Genomic DNA, 15,564 nt, shown 5'->3' on the forward strand with positions numbered 1-15,564 from the left:
CCTGTTGCATGATCTGTTATGTTCTATATCTATGTACCTCTCTCTGCCTGTTCCATGATCTGTTATGTTCTATATCTACGTACCTCTCTCCGCCTGTTCCATGATCTGTATCTACGTACCTCTCTCTGCCTGTTCCATGATCTGTTATGTTCTATATCTACGTACCTCTCTCTGCCTGTTCCATGATCTATTATGTTCTATATCTACGTACCTCTCTCTGCCTGTTCCATGATCTATTATGTTCTATATCTACGTACCTCTCTCCGCCTGTTCCATGATCTGTATCTACGTACCTCTCTCTGCCTGTTCCATGATCTGTTATGTTCTATATCTACGTACCTCTCTCTGCCTGTTCCATGATCTGTTATGTTCTATATCTACGTACCTCTCTCTGCCTGTTGCATAATCTCTCGTACAGCCTTCTTCAGGCTGTTTGCCCGTAGCATCAACTGTTCTTTAGCTCTGAACATCTTGTGTGGCGAACCTCCTCCCTTCTCTCTCTCCTCCGCTTCCAGTTTCTCCTCCGCTTCCAGTTTCTCCTTCAGCTCGCTCAACGACTCCTCTTCTTCCTCTTCCTCCTCGACGATGGGGGGTGTGGAAAGGCGAGGAGGTGGGGGGAATGACTGGGTGTCTGTGTTGAGGGTCTGAAGGAGCAAATCTAGCTTCTCATTCAGGATGGCACACTGGTGGGGGAGAGGAGTTAAGTTAGAGTGTGTGTGTATGTGTATGTATGTGTGTGTGTGTGTGTGTGTGTGTGTGTGTGTGTGTGTGTGTGTGTGTGTGTGTGTGTGTGTGTGTGTGTGTGTGTGTGTATATATGTATGTGTGTGTGTGTGCATGCGTGTGTGTGTGATGTACTTACTTTGAGAGACATGGTGTCACACTCCTCTGTATTCTCAGTGCTTCTCTCATAGGACTTCCCCACTTTGGCAACAAAGTCCTTTACTGTCTCACACAGGATCCTAGAAGGGGAGAGAGAAAAGAGAGAGAGAGAGAGATGGGAGAAAGAGAGAGAGAGAGAGAGAGAGAGAGAGAGAGAGAGAGAGAGAGAGAGAGAGAGAGAGAGAGAGAGAGAGAGAGAGAGAGAGAGAGAGAGAGAGAGAGAGAGAGAGAGAGAGAGAGAGAGAGAGAGAGAGAGAGAGAGAGAGAGAGAGAGATGAGGGAGAAAGAGAGAGAGAGATGAGGGTAAGAGGGAGAAAGAGAGAGAGAGAGATGAGGGCAATAGGGAGAAAGAGAGAGAGATGAGGGTACGAGAGAGAGAGAGAGAGATGAGGGTAAGAGAGAGAGAGAGAGAGAGATGAGGGTAAGAGAGAGAGAGAGAGAGAGAGAGAGAGAGAGAGAGAGAGAGAGAGAGAGAGAGAGAGAGAGAGAGAGAAAGAGTGAAATGTGGGTGAGAGGGAGAAAGAGAGAGAGATAATGTTAAGAGAGAGAGAGAGAGAAATGAGGGTGAGAGGGAGAGAGAGAGAGAGGAGGGTAAGAGGGAGAAAGAGAGATGGAGATGAGAGATGAGGGTGAGAGAGAGAGAGAGAGAGAGAGAGAGAGGAGGGTAAGAGGGAGAAAGAGAGAGGGAGATGAGGGTGAGAGGGAGAAAGAGAGACTTTTTGTGCTGCATACTCTTCTTGCCCTCTACCTCACGATGCAAAACAACACCACACATCACAAAAAACAAATCCGCACCACTTCTACAACCGTATATCCAACCATCTTCCCCAGCTGTACTGACGCCCCCCCGACACACCATATCTCCTGAAACATCTCCATACTTTATCATTCTATAGAACTCCAATTCAACCCTAAGGCGCGCAGAAACCATCCCATTAAATAATAGTAAAGGATCTGTTATCCTCCACCTTTGACCCTGTTCCTCCTTGTTAACCAAATAGCCAACTTTGCCTGAGCAAACAGAAAACACACATTTGGCCTTTTCCTTATTCGAATACCTGTACCCCATCATAAACAGTAAACTCAACCACCAAGCTCTCACACAGACATTCCAACAGAGACATTAATGGCATTCACCTGGCGCACACAAAAAACACATGATGCACAGTTTTACTCATGACACAGAAAGGACACTCCTGTCCAACTCCCGGGTAGAGCAGTGCCAACCAGCTATTAGTGGCCAGGGCTCCATGTAGAACGCTCTGGAGGTCCCCTGACCTCTTTGGTACTGGGAAACTGTAGAGCCACCTCCATCTAAAACCCACCATACTCTCCGCCCCACATACCCCCTGCCACTGATGTACCTTCACTCCTGTTAGCCTTCTAACGTTCCTCACCTTATTAATGCAGAGGTTGTAGAGGGCTTTACCTCCCACCCCCTCAAACTCCCCCAGGCTCGGAGTGTTAAAATCGAACAAGTCCCCCAGACCACCTTGCCAGTCCCCAGTCTATGCCGTCACCTGCAGTGGCAGAAACATTGGTGGCCCCTCCCCCTTTGGCCCCTCAAACACCCCCCTTATTGGCTCAGACAGTGCCTCCTGGACCTCCCCCAGGAATCTCTCCAGCAGACTAAGATATGTTAGTCCTGTTGTTGTGCCAGGACTTCCAGGGTTTTCCACCCCTCCTCCCCCTGCAGCCGCAGGTCACCCAGCCTTTGTAAACCCGCTGCCATCAGTTGCCTCTGCAGGGTGGCCGACTGAACCAATCTCAAAGGGATGGCTGGGTTGTGGAAGATTGGCTCCTCCCACACCCACAGCCCACGCTCCACACCCCCTTCTTGTGTGGGCCTTAGCAGCTGCCAGGCCTTCAGAGAGAAAATCAGAGAGACCTGCTGCACTCAGCCTCTCCAGCCTCATGAGGAACAGCTGCCGGTCCAACCCTAGTCCACCAGCTCTCCTCAGCAGCATGCATGCTGGTGTCCAATTCCATCAGGTCCTGTCCTCCTTCGTGAATGGACATATACAACACTGACGCCCTCAGCCAGTGATGGCCCGACCAGAAAGAATCCACCAGCTTACTTTGCAGGTCTGAGAGCAGGGGTTGAGGATAGCCAGTTTATGCCACAGGGAAGACGCCGACCATGTTACTGATTATCAGCACCCTCCCTCTATATGACACTTGGGACAGGAGCCACCTCCACCTGGCCAGTCATTACACCACTGCTTGTGACAGCCCCTCCCAGTTCTTCCTGACCCACCTCTTCGAGCCCAGGTACACCCCCAAAATGTTAAGCCCTTCACAACCCCACTCCAGCACACTCCTTGCAGTCTCCTGCATAGCAGGCCCAAAAAAGGCTCAATGGCTAGTGTATATAACTGCCCCGATAGAGGGCATCCTTGTCTAATGCCCCGTCTCACCCAGACTGGCCTACTGAGCCCCCCTCCCACCTTGACCATACATGATGCCCCAGCATACAACATCTTCACACAGGCCAAAAACCTTTCCCAAACATCACATTAAACAGATACATATGGTCCACTCCATAAAAAGCCTTCATTTGATCTAGAGAGACCAGTCCAAAGTTCACATTAGAACCTTTCGACAATTCCCACATGTTCCTGGTTAAGAACAAGTTGTCCGCGATTGAGCATCTCAGTACACAATATGTCTGGTTCTTGTGTACTATAGAGTCCAGATCGGCAACTCATCGGCAACTCTCCTACCCTGACGCACTCACGCAATACGCAAAAGAAGTCCAGTCCAATTATTCCCCAGAATCGTTTATAAAACTCCACTAGGCTACGAGCTCTGCCAGTTCATGGGACAATGGGGGAATGTCCATTTCATCCCTCTTTGAAAGAGAGAGCTTAGGGAGTTCTTTAAACAAAACCTGAGCACACACAGGATTACACAGTTCTGCCCTATGCAACTCAGTATAAAACTCCACAGTCCGCTCCCGCATCTCCCCCACCACAGAGGTCACCCGCCCATCAGACAGCCATAGACAATGCATACCCTTGGCTTCACAGCTCTGTCTTTCCAAACCAAAGCTGGGAGCATCCATCTCCTTCAGCATGGATAACCTAGCTCTTACAAGTGCTCCCTTTGCTGTAACCTGGAAAAAACTGTCCAGGTCCCTACGTAATTAAGCTAAATTAGGCCTACATTACCTTGCCCCACCAGCTCTACCTTCACTTCACTGATGCTACACTCAAGTTCCCCCAATACTCTCCTAGCATCTGAGGATGAGATACTGTTGACAGAAAAGCCACATTTTTACTTTTCCCACATCCTACCATTGCCCCAGAGACTCATACTCTCTTTGCTGCCCCCACCTTTCCCCAAAAGTCTGGAAACCTGAGTAAAAAGTGGTATCTTGTAAGCTTTACATTAAACTTCCAATAGGATGCCTGCAGAGGCCCCTATGAAATATCCATGGTTATGTGGTGATCCGAAAAACCCACCAGGAGAATGATAGCGCCCAACAGCCTATCTGATTCCTGGACATGTAAAACCGATCGAGTCAGGTTGTACTCACCCTAGCCCCAAAGACCTTCACCAATGTATACTGTCTTGTGATGTCTAGTTATCCAAACATCCACTAGGTCAAACTGATTATTGACATCCCTTAACATCCACTAGGGTAGGGGGAACTATTTTCACCTCCGGATGAAAAGCGTGCCCAAAGTAAACTGCCTGCTACTCAGGCCCAGAAGCTAGGATATGCATATCATGTATTTGGATAGATAACACTCTAAAATGTCCTGTTAAAATAATGTCTGTGAGTATAACAGAACTGATTTGGCAGGCGAAAACCTGAGAAAAATCCATCCAGGAAGTGGGATTTTTTTATGTTTGTAGTTTTCTATTGAATGCCATTACAGTATTAGGACTCAAATTGCACTTCCTATGGCTTCCACTAGATGTCAAGAGTCTTTAGAAATTGTTTCAGGCTTGTATTCTGAAAAATGAGAGAGTAAGACCACTCTGAATGAGTGGACCCTACATTATCCCAGAGCTTTTTCATGCGCACGACCGAGAGCGCGCCTTTCTTGTTTACCTTTTATATTGACAACGTTATTGTCCGGTTGAAATATGATCAATTATTTAGGCTAAAAACAACCTGAGGATTGATTATAAACATCGTTTGACATGTTTCTACAAACTTTACGGATACTATTTGGATTTTTCGTCTGCCTGTTGTGTTTGAGCCTGTGGATTACTGAACAAAACGCGCGAACAAATCTGAGGTTTTTGGATATAAAGAGGGACTTTATCGAACAAAACAAACATTTATTGAGTAAATGGTTGTCTTGTGTGTGCAACCATATGAAGATCATCAAAGGTAAGTGATTTATTTTAGCGCTATTTCTGACTTGTGTAACTCCTCTACTTGGCTGGTAACTGTTTGTAATGTTCTCAGATAATCGCATAGTATGCTTTCGCCGTAAAGCCTTTTTGGCTTGACACCGTGGTTGGATTAACAAGAAGTTCATCTTTAAACCGATGTATAACACTTGTATGTTTTATAAATTCTTATAATGAGTATTTATGTTTTGGAATTTGGCGCTATGCAATTTCACTGGATGTTGGCCAGGTGGGACGCTAGTGTCCCACGTACCCTAGTGAGGTTAACACCATCACTGAGCCTGAATGAGGCTCCTCCCCATTTCTGTCTTTCGTCAAATCCATCGTACAGTTTCAGTCCCCGCCGACTACCAGCATCTCCTCAGGCGCTACCTGTGATAGTTCCTGTCTAAGACACCCAAACAGACTCCACCTTAACTCCATTCTCAGGAATACACCTGATCCATGCCGTAACGGCAGCGTCTCCTCCGCACTAGGCTGCGAAGCCATAGCGTACACCACACGGTTCAAACCCCTGGAAACCAATACTATGTCATCTTCCTCCCTAACTTTGAAAAAAGCCAGTGGGTATCGCTGGTGTGTTAACTCTCCACCATAGAAAATACAAATTGAAAGAAAAGAAAAATAATCAAGAAAATAAGTCAGGACAGAGCCCCTCATATGGCCTCTCAACAACAAAACACTCCCAGCATGCCCTAGAGAGAGCCATTTAGCAGCCATTTAGCAGTGTTGAGGTGAGAGACTCACTTAGCAGAGGAGATGACCACAGAGTTTTGGTCAGCGTTGAGGATCTTGGTGAGATGGGCAGTTACCGAGTCTTCATAGGCTGAGATCTGGAACTGAGGACACGTAGAAAGAGGATAAGTCATAATGACCATAAAACTAAGCACGGTCAGAGGAAAACTGTTAACATTATAAATCACCCCAAAATCTTAACGTGGCATCCAGAAACTACCTTCAACTTCCTTCAAACTGCACATGGAGACATAAAAATGATATCCCGTCTGACTTTGGGTAAGTAGAAAAAGGGCTTAGTTGCCAAAATGTCGCACTATCCTCAAAAATGTTTCAGATGAGCGTGTACCTGGTCGTGGTCAGTGTCGTCGGGCGTGACAGGCCCGCTGTGTTTGGAAAGGATCTTAATTTCGTAGGTCATGATGCTCCAGCGGTCCAACATTTTGGTGCTGGCCCGCTCCAGTTTCTCCAGGATCTGGGGCAGCTGCGTGTCATCATCACACGACGGGCCCCAGCCCAGCACCCGCGCCAGGTCATTCCCAGTACCCAGGGGTAGAACTCCCAGCTGGCACTGGAGACAGACAGAGAGGGGTACGGGGAAAGAGAGAAAGAGAGATAAAGGGTAAGTGAGTGGGGGGACTGGGAGGGGAGCTCTGTGTGTGTGAGGCAAGAAGGGTGGGGATAACTGTGTGTGTATTTATGTATGTGTGTGTGTATGTATGTGTGTGTGTATTTATGTGTGTGTATTTATGTGTGTGTGTATTTGTGTGTGTCTGTGTATTTATGTGTGTGTGTATTTACTTACATGTGTGCGTGTATTTATGTGTGTGCGTGTATTTACGTGTGTGTGTGTTTTTAAGTGTGTGTGTGTGTGTATTTACGTGTGTGCGTGTAATTATGTGTGTGCATGTATTTATGTGTGTGTGTGTGTGTATTTATGTGTGTGTGTGTGTGTATTTACGTGTGTGCGTGTATTTATGTGTGTGTGTGTATGTGTGTATTGATGTGTGTGTGTGTATTTACGTGTTTGCGTGTATTTATGTGTTTAGAAGCCTTATACATTTGCACACACAGTACATAGATTTTTCTATTGTGTTATTGAGGTCGCATATATAAATGAGAACTTATTCTCAACTGGCCTTGCTGGTTAAATAATGGTGAAATAAAATTGTAAAAAATCTGTGTATATTTATGTGTGTGAGTGTATTAATGTGTGTGCGTGTATTTATGTGTGCGCATGTATTTATGTGTGTGTGTGTGTGTGTGTATTTAAGTAAAATCTAATGAAATCTAATTTTATTTGTCACATGTGCCAAATACAGCGAAATGCTTACTTATGAGCCACTAACCAACAATGCATTCGAAAAAAAATATGAATAAGAAATAAAAGTAACAAGTAATTTAAAGAGCAGCAGTAAAATAACAATAGCGAGAATATATACAGGAGGGTAGCGATACAGAGTCAATGTGCAGGGGCACTGGTTAGTTGAGGTAATATGTACATGTAGGAAGAGTTATTAAAGTGACTATGTATAGATGATAACAACAGAGAGTAGCAGCGGTGTAAAATAGGGCGGGGGGGGGCAGCGGAAATAGTATGGGTAGCCATTTGAATAGGTATTCAGGAGTCTTATGGCTTTGGGGTAGAAGCTGTTTAGAAGCCTCTTGGACCTAGACTTGGCACTTTGGTCCCGCTTGCCGGGCGGTAGAAGAGAGAACAGTCTATGACTAGGGTGGCTGGAGTCTTTGACAATTTTTAGGGCCTTCCTCTGACACCGCATGGTACAGAGGTCCTGGATGGCAGGAAGCTTGGCCCCACTGTAGTGCCTTGCGGTCGGAGGCTGAGCAGTTGCCATACCAGGCAGTGATGCAACCAGACAGGATGGTGTAGCTGTAGAACCTTTTGAGGATCTGAGGACCCATGCCAAATCTTTTCAGTGTCCTGAGTGGGAATAGGTTTTGTCGTGCCCTGTTCATGACTGTATTGGTGTACTTGGACCATGTTAGTTTGTTGGTGATGTGGACACTAAGAAACTTGACGCTCTCAACCTGCTCCACTGCAGCCCTGTCGATAGAATGGGGGCGTGCTCGTGTTCCTGTAGTCCACAATCATCTCCTTTGTCTTGATCACGTTGAGGGAGAGGTTGTTGTCCTGGCAATACACGGCCAGGTCTCTGACCTCCTCCCTATAGGCTGTCTCATCGTGATCAGGCCTACACTGTTGTGTCATCAGCAAACGTAATGATGGTGTTGGAGTCGTGCCTGGCCATGCAGTCATGAATGAACAGGGAGTACAGGAGGGAACTGAGCACGCACCCCTGAGGGGCCCCTGTGTTGAGGATTAGCGTGGCGGATGTGTTGCTCCTTACCCTTACCACCTGGGGGCGGCCCGTCAGGAAGTCCAGGATCCAGTTGCAGAGGGAGGTGTTTAGTCCCAGGGTCCTTAGCTGATTGATGATCTTTGAGGGCACTATGGTGTTGAATGCTGAGCTGTAGTCAAGGAATAGCATTCTCACATAGGTTTTCCTTTTGTCCAGGTGGGAAAGGGCAGTGTGGAGCGTAATAGAGATTGCATCACCTGTGGATTTCTGCCTCCTCTTCATGCAAATCATGGGGACCTGGGCCTGTTCCCGGGAAAGCAGTGTATCCTTCGCGTCGCGCTCGTCAGACTCGTCAAAGCGAAAAAAGGATTCTGCAAGTCCATGGTGAGTAATCGCAGACCTGATGTCCAGAAGTTATTTTCGGTCATAAGAGACGGTAGCGCCAACATTATGTACAAAATAAGTAAAAAAATAAGTTACAAACAACGCAAATAAACAAACAAAAAAACTAAATTGGTTGGGGACACGTAAACGTCTGCCTTCTTCTCCAGCGCCATTTTATGTGTGTGTGTATTTATGTGTGTGTGTATTTATGTGTGTGTGTGTGTATTTATGTGTGTGTGTGTGTGTGTGTGTGTGTGTGTGTGTGTGTGTGTGTGTGTGTGTGTGTGTGTGTGTGTGTGTGTGCATTTGGGGGGGCAGTGGGTACATGTATATGTACACAATAATATGGTTATTGTGAATACTTAGGTGAATGTGAAAGTTTGATTAAAACGTGTACAAGCGGAACGATTTCCCTAATAAGCCTGTTTACATGGACACATCTGAAATCAGGCTACTTGATGGCACTCTGATAAATACAGAAAATCTCCAATCAAAATAATTATTCTACCAGAGACACTGATATTTTTGGGAATCCTATTTGATTCTGAGTTTGTATTTCTAAGATGCATACTTTCCGTTTTTCAAAACACACTTCACTCACCCATAACAGGGAGGCTTGTGTTGGTGCTGGCATATGTGTAACAGTATAGCTTCCGTCCCTCTCCTCGCCCCTACCTGGGCTCGAACCACGGACCCTCTGCACACATCAACAACAGCCACCCTCGAAGCATCGTTACCCATCGCTCCACAAAAGCAAACAACTGCTTCAAGGTCTCAGAGCGAGTGACGTCACCGATTGAAACGCTATTAGCGCGCAGCACCGCAAACTAGCTAGCCATTTCACATCGGTTCCACTCAACCCCCTTTTCACCTCCTCAACCAGTGATCCGGGTCAACAGCATCAATGTACCAGGTTACCTTCCGTCCCTCTCCTCGCCCCTACCTGGGCTCGAACCAGGGACCCTCTGCACACATCAACAACTGACACCCACGAAGCATCGTTACCCATCGCGCCACAAAAGCCGCGGCCCTTGCAGAGCAAGGTGAACAACGACTCTCAAAGGTCTCACAGCAAGTGATGTCACCGATTTAAACGCGTTTAGCGCGCACCACCGCTAACTAGCTAGCCATTTCACATCGGCTACATATGCACAGATCACAGATACACCCCTGGAACTCTGATTAAGATGTTTACATGTCCTAATCATTCTACAGATTGCTTTAATCAGGCATATGCATACTTCGATTATGACCTGACGCCGATTAAGAAAAGCAGAGAAAAGTGTTCACATGACTAATGTCATACTCTGCCTTCTGCCGTAACAAGTTTAATATCAAATAATCAGCGTGCATGTACAGATATAGGTTCTTAATTTGATCATTCTTTGGTTGCTGAAAATGTTCCTGCACTGCATGAAATGCAATTGAGCTTTGTGATTTACATAAATTCACTGAAAACTCGTACTAACATGCGGTTATATTAAGATTATATTAATATTACACTTTTCACATAGCCCACTTTTGGCTAGCTAATAGCCATAACCACTGATAAAGCAACATTATAGACTAAACGTTCAAATCCTGTTGCTGCAGCATTATTTTGCTGTGACAATACTGGTCAAATGAAGATCCTACATCTGTAAACATACTCAGTGTGTGTATATTGTGTCTCACCTGTTTGTGGAGGTTGAGTTTGTCTATCTCCGAGAGGACCCAGCCTACACTCCCATCCCCTCCGCACACCAGGATCCGGAAGTTATCAAACTTCTGGAAGAGACGCAGCCTGGAACACACAGAGGAATGGTCATAGTGTCACAGTAAAGCTTTCTTTCCATGTTCTGTCCCAATTAGAACACCAACCAGGGACCCTCTGCACTCAACACTAGTCACCCACCAAACAGCCTTCTAACTAACCGCACTACCAATAACATGGTCTAGTTTGAGCCACAGACACGGTCTACTTCTTGGTCTCAGGAAAGGTTCATTCACAAGCACAATGAATGCTACTAGTGCACAGCTAACCAGCTAGCGATGTCACATGGTTTCCATTAGCAGGAGCAAACCAAGCTGACTCACCCTAGATGTGGTCCTCCGTTGACCAAGTCAAACACCTGAGCAGGGTTGAGGAGCTGCTTGAAACGTCGGAGAAATTTAACCCCTTGGTTGTCTCCGCTCTTAGAATTGACAAAGACCAGCAGAGGACTGGCGCAGGATGGGGGACAGGTGGCCTTCCAGAAGCCTGAACACAAATACAAAAAATAACAGTTATTACATGAATTAATGAATTAATTAATTCATGGATGGATTAGTGAATGAATGAATGAATGAATGGATGGATGGATCTGTGCTCAAATATTAACAGTACTAGCCCATTTTAGTACAAATTATTATTTTTTAAATTGCAACCCTATTATAGTTCAAAATGATCTGATAACTATTGTAGATAGAAATAGACAGGTCATCAGAATCGGTTAAATGTAGAACTGTTCATCTCTAGCACATGTATCACTTCATTTATCACCATCACTGTCGAAACCAAAGAAAAGATGTGTTAACAATGCCAGTATCTAGACTCTGATTCCTGTCAAAGTGACTAATGGGAAGAGATGTGAGAAGATGGACAGGTGAAAAGAAGAGAGAGATTCTGCTATCTTCTGTCTGCTAGCTGGGAATGTCCGTTAACTAATGTATCATAACGCCCACACACTGCTACATCATTAAAGCATTAAAGTGTGTGTTTAGGCATCGTCATACTGAGTCAGGTTGGGCACATGTATGTGGCATGTGCAGTATTAGCACACATTCTAAGCGGGAACACACTGCAGAATACAAGCCTTCATAGGATGCATCATACAGCAGAATATAATCCTTTATAGGATGCATCATACAGCAGAATAGAATCCTTTATAGGATGCATCATACAACACATTTATACGCCTGTACATTATGTCAACATCACTCTGTGTGAAAAGGCTCTAAGTTTGTGTGGGTGGGTGTGTGTGAGAGAGAGAGAGAGAGAGAGAGAGAGAGAGAGAGAGAGAGAGAGAGAGTGAGAGAAAGTGTGTGTGTGTGTGTGTGTGTGTGTGTGTGTGTGTGTGTGTGTGTGTGTGTGTGTGTGTGTGTGTGTGTGTGTGTGTGTGTGTGTGTGTGCAGGGAAGGGATGGTGACATTCCCCTGGGGCCCTGTCCTCCACACTCTCATTGTCTCGTTCTTCTCTCCCTCTTTTTTCTTTCATTCTTTTCTCCTCCATCCTCCACAACTCGTTGCCTCTCTCTTCTCTCTCTATACTCCCTGTCTTCCTCTCACTCTCTATATCCCCCTGTTTCTCTCTCTCTCTCTCTCTATCCCCCCTGTCTTTCTCTCTCTCTCTATCCCTCCTCCCTTTAATCCCCCTCTCCATCCTCCACATCTCGTTGCCTCTCTTCTCTCTCTATCCTCCCTGTCTCTCTCTCTCGCTCTCTCTATCCCCCTGTCTCTCTCTCTCTATCTCTCCGTCTCCGTCTCTCTCTCTCTCGCTCTCTCACCTTCTCTTTCTCTGATCTTGTCAGCAGCGGAGCAGAGATGGGAGAGATGGAGAGGGGGAAGTGGAGGGGGAAAGAGATGGGAAAGAGGGAAGAGGAGATGAAAGTCACGACGTTCCAGCACGTGCCACAGTCAGCCAGCTGCCAATTAGATTAGAGCTCTCTCAAGCCTGTACTGGGGAAGGGGCAATACTAGCACGTGAAGAGGGGAGGGGCGGATGGATAGGGGAGCTTGAGAGAATGGAAGAGAGTGAGATACATATATTTAGAAGACAGAGGAGAGGAAAAGATGGAGAGGGAGACACATGGGGAGAGAAGGGACGGAGACATGCGGAGAGAAGGGAGGGAGACATGGAGAGAGAAGGGAGGGAGACATGGGACGAGAAGGGAGGGAGACAAGGGGAGAGAAGGGAGGGAGACATGGGGAGAGAAGGGAGGGAGATATGGGGAGAGAAGGTAGGGAGACATGGGAAGAGAAGGGAGGGAAAGATGGGGAGAGAAGGGAGGGAGATATGGGGAGAGAAGGGAGGGAGACATGGGGAGATAAGGGAGGGAGACATGGGGAGATATGGAGAGATAGAGGGGAGGGAACAGAGAGAGAGTGGGGGGAGTAGAGGGAGGAGTACTGTTTTCCTAGCTCAAACTCCTCTCAAAACACCATGATTGTGTAATAAAGCCATGGAAAGTAGTGCATCTAACCTGAAATCTGGTGCCTGGATGGTGTTGGAATGTATACCCAATGCAAGCAATACACAGAAAGTGTTTTAAAACAGAATAGAGGTACTCTGAAAACACCCAAAGTGGTTCTTCAATATGAACATTGTTGTTTTTAAGGGTGGTATGAAAACCCTTTGTGGGGATTATGTACATGTAAAAGGCCGCATCAGAAGAGTATCTCATAGCTTCAATGGTTAAAAGATGCAAATGGTTTACAGCCTAAATATTGATTGATAATATGTTTCTGTGGATTTGTTTTTGTTTGAATTCCACCCACAAAATGTATTCACTTTATTTAGAAAGATTAGTGCGAATATGACTCTGGTGGCTTTAAAGCCTCTCAATGGTCAACACAAAGCATCAGCGATCCAGGATTTATACATGTTATTGGTTACAACCAGGCTGGTCACAAGAAAGAGCAGTCAATTTCGGACGTTTGAAAGGGTCACGAGGACGTGCATATTTGCCTGCGTCGGCACTCACAACAAAAATGAAAATACAATGGCACAGCACTGGGCTACAACTCACCAGGCTCACCAGAAATTTACCCTGTAACTATGAGGAATTAACCCTGTAACCATGTGGAATTTACCCCTTAACCATGTGGAATTAACCCTGTAACCATGTGGAATTAACCCCTTAACCATGTGGAATTAACCCTGTAACCATGTGGAATTAACCCTGTAACCACTCAGAATTAACCCTGTAACCACGCGGAATTAACCCTGTAACCACGCGGAATTAACCCTGTAACCATGAGGAATGAACCCTGTAACCTTGTGGAATTAACCCTGTAACCATGAGGAATTAACCCTGTAACCATGTGGAATTAACCCTGTAACCATGTGGAATTAACCCTGTAACCACGTGGAATTAACCCTGTAACCATGTGGAATTAACCCTGTAACCACGTGGAATTAACCCTGTAACCATGTGGAATTAACCCTGTAACCACTCGGAATTAACCCTGTAACCATGCGGAATTAACCCTGTAACCATGTGGAATTAACCCTGTAACCACGCGGAATTACACTTGTAACCACGCGGAATTAACCCCTTTATCATGTGGAATTTACCCCTTAACCATGTGGAATTAACCCTGTAACCACGCGGAATTAACCCTGTAACCACGCGGAATTAACCCCTTAACCATGTGGGATTTACCCCATAACCATGTGGAATTAACCCTGTAACCATGTGGAATTAACCCTGTAACCATGTGGAATTAACCCCTTAACCATGTGGAATTAACCCTGTAACCATGTGGAATTAACCCTGTAACCATGTGGAATTAACCCCTTAACCACTCAGAATTAACCCTGTAACCACGCGGAATTAACCTTGTAACAACTCGGAATTAACCCTGTAACCATGTGGAATTAACCCTGTAACCACGCGGAATTAACCCTGTAACCACGCGGAATTAACCCTGTAACCACGCGGAATTAACCCTGTAACCATATGGAATTAACCCTGTAACCATGAGGAATTAACCCTGTAACCATGTGGAATTAACCCTGTAACCATGTGGAATTAACCCTGTAACCATGTGGAATTAACCCTGTAACCATGTGGAATTAACCCTGTAACCATGTGGAATTAACCCTGTAACCACGCGGAATTAACCCTGTAACCATGTGGAATTAACCCTGTAACCACGAGGAATTAACCCTGTAACCATGTGGAATTAACCCTGTAACCATGTGGAATTAACCCTGTAACCATGAGGAATGAACCCTGTAACCTTGTGGAATTAACCTTGTAACAACTCGGAATTAACCCTGTAACCATGTGGAATTAACCCTGTAACCACGCGGAATTAACCCTGTAACCACGCGGAATTAACCCTGTAACCACGCGGAATTAACCCTGTAACCACGAGGAATTAACCCTGTAACTATGAGGAATTAACCCTGTAACCATGAGGAATTAACCCTGTAACCATGTGGAATTAACCCTGTAACCATGTGGAATTAACCCTGTAACCATGTGGAATTAACCCTGTAACCATGTGGAATTAACCCTGTAACCACGCGGAATTAACCCTGTAACCATGTGGAATTAACCCTGTAACCATGTGGAATTAACCCTGTAACCATGTGGAATTAACCCTGTAACCACGAGGAATTAACCCTGTAACCATGTGGAATTAACCCTGTAACCACGAGGAATTAACCCTGTAACCATGTGGAATTAACCCTGTAACCATGTGGAATTAACACTGTAACCATGTGAAATTAACCCTGTAACCACACACAATTAATGGGTCGATGTTCATCCAATTACGGCAAATTCCGATGTGAAACTATGAGATGAGGTTGGTTACAACACAACATGTCATGTTTCAGAACAGCTCAGGATAATGTGTTTCAGTACTCCAGCAAAGTGAAGGTTTTGTCTCCTTCAAGTTGTTGGTGTTACAAAACACAAATCAGCCTACTCTGTGTGTGTGTGTGTGTGTGTGTGTGTGTGTGTGTGTGTGTGTGCGTGCGTGCGTGCGTGTGTGCGTGTGTGCGTGTGTGCGTGTGTGTGCTTGCATGTTTGTTTGCACCAGCCTGAAATAGCTCTTTTATACACCTGTCAATAAAACACCCACTCACAATTTCCTGGCACACGCAAGCACACACACACACACAC

The 15,564-nt window shown here is 45.7% G+C and overlaps 1 protein-coding gene across 7 annotated transcripts in view; it reads right to left on the minus strand.

Annotated features, from left to right (window-relative positions):
• LOC139546313 (diacylglycerol kinase eta-like) overlaps positions 1-15,564 on the minus strand; it is a 127,130-nt gene that overhangs the window by 35,556 nt on the left and 76,010 nt on the right. For all 7 annotated transcript variants that reach the window (XM_071354549.1, XM_071354553.1, XM_071354548.1 and 4 more), the window contains 6 exons: positions 10,766-10,928; positions 10,364-10,472; positions 6,334-6,555; positions 5,997-6,088; positions 862-961; positions 386-683 (listed from right to left, as the gene is read on the minus strand). In XM_071354549.1, coding sequence (XP_071210650.1) covers positions 386-683; positions 862-961; positions 5,997-6,088; positions 6,334-6,555; positions 10,364-10,472; positions 10,766-10,928 — 984 coding nt within the window. The remainder of the gene's footprint in view (positions 1-385; positions 684-861; positions 962-5,996; positions 6,089-6,333; positions 6,556-10,363; positions 10,473-10,765; positions 10,929-15,564) is intronic.

This window comes from Salvelinus alpinus, chromosome 20 (assembly GCF_045679555.1).
Source record: "Salvelinus alpinus chromosome 20, SLU_Salpinus.1, whole genome shotgun sequence".
In the NCBI taxonomy this organism is placed as follows: Eukaryota; Metazoa; Chordata; class Actinopteri; order Salmoniformes; family Salmonidae; genus Salvelinus; species Salvelinus alpinus.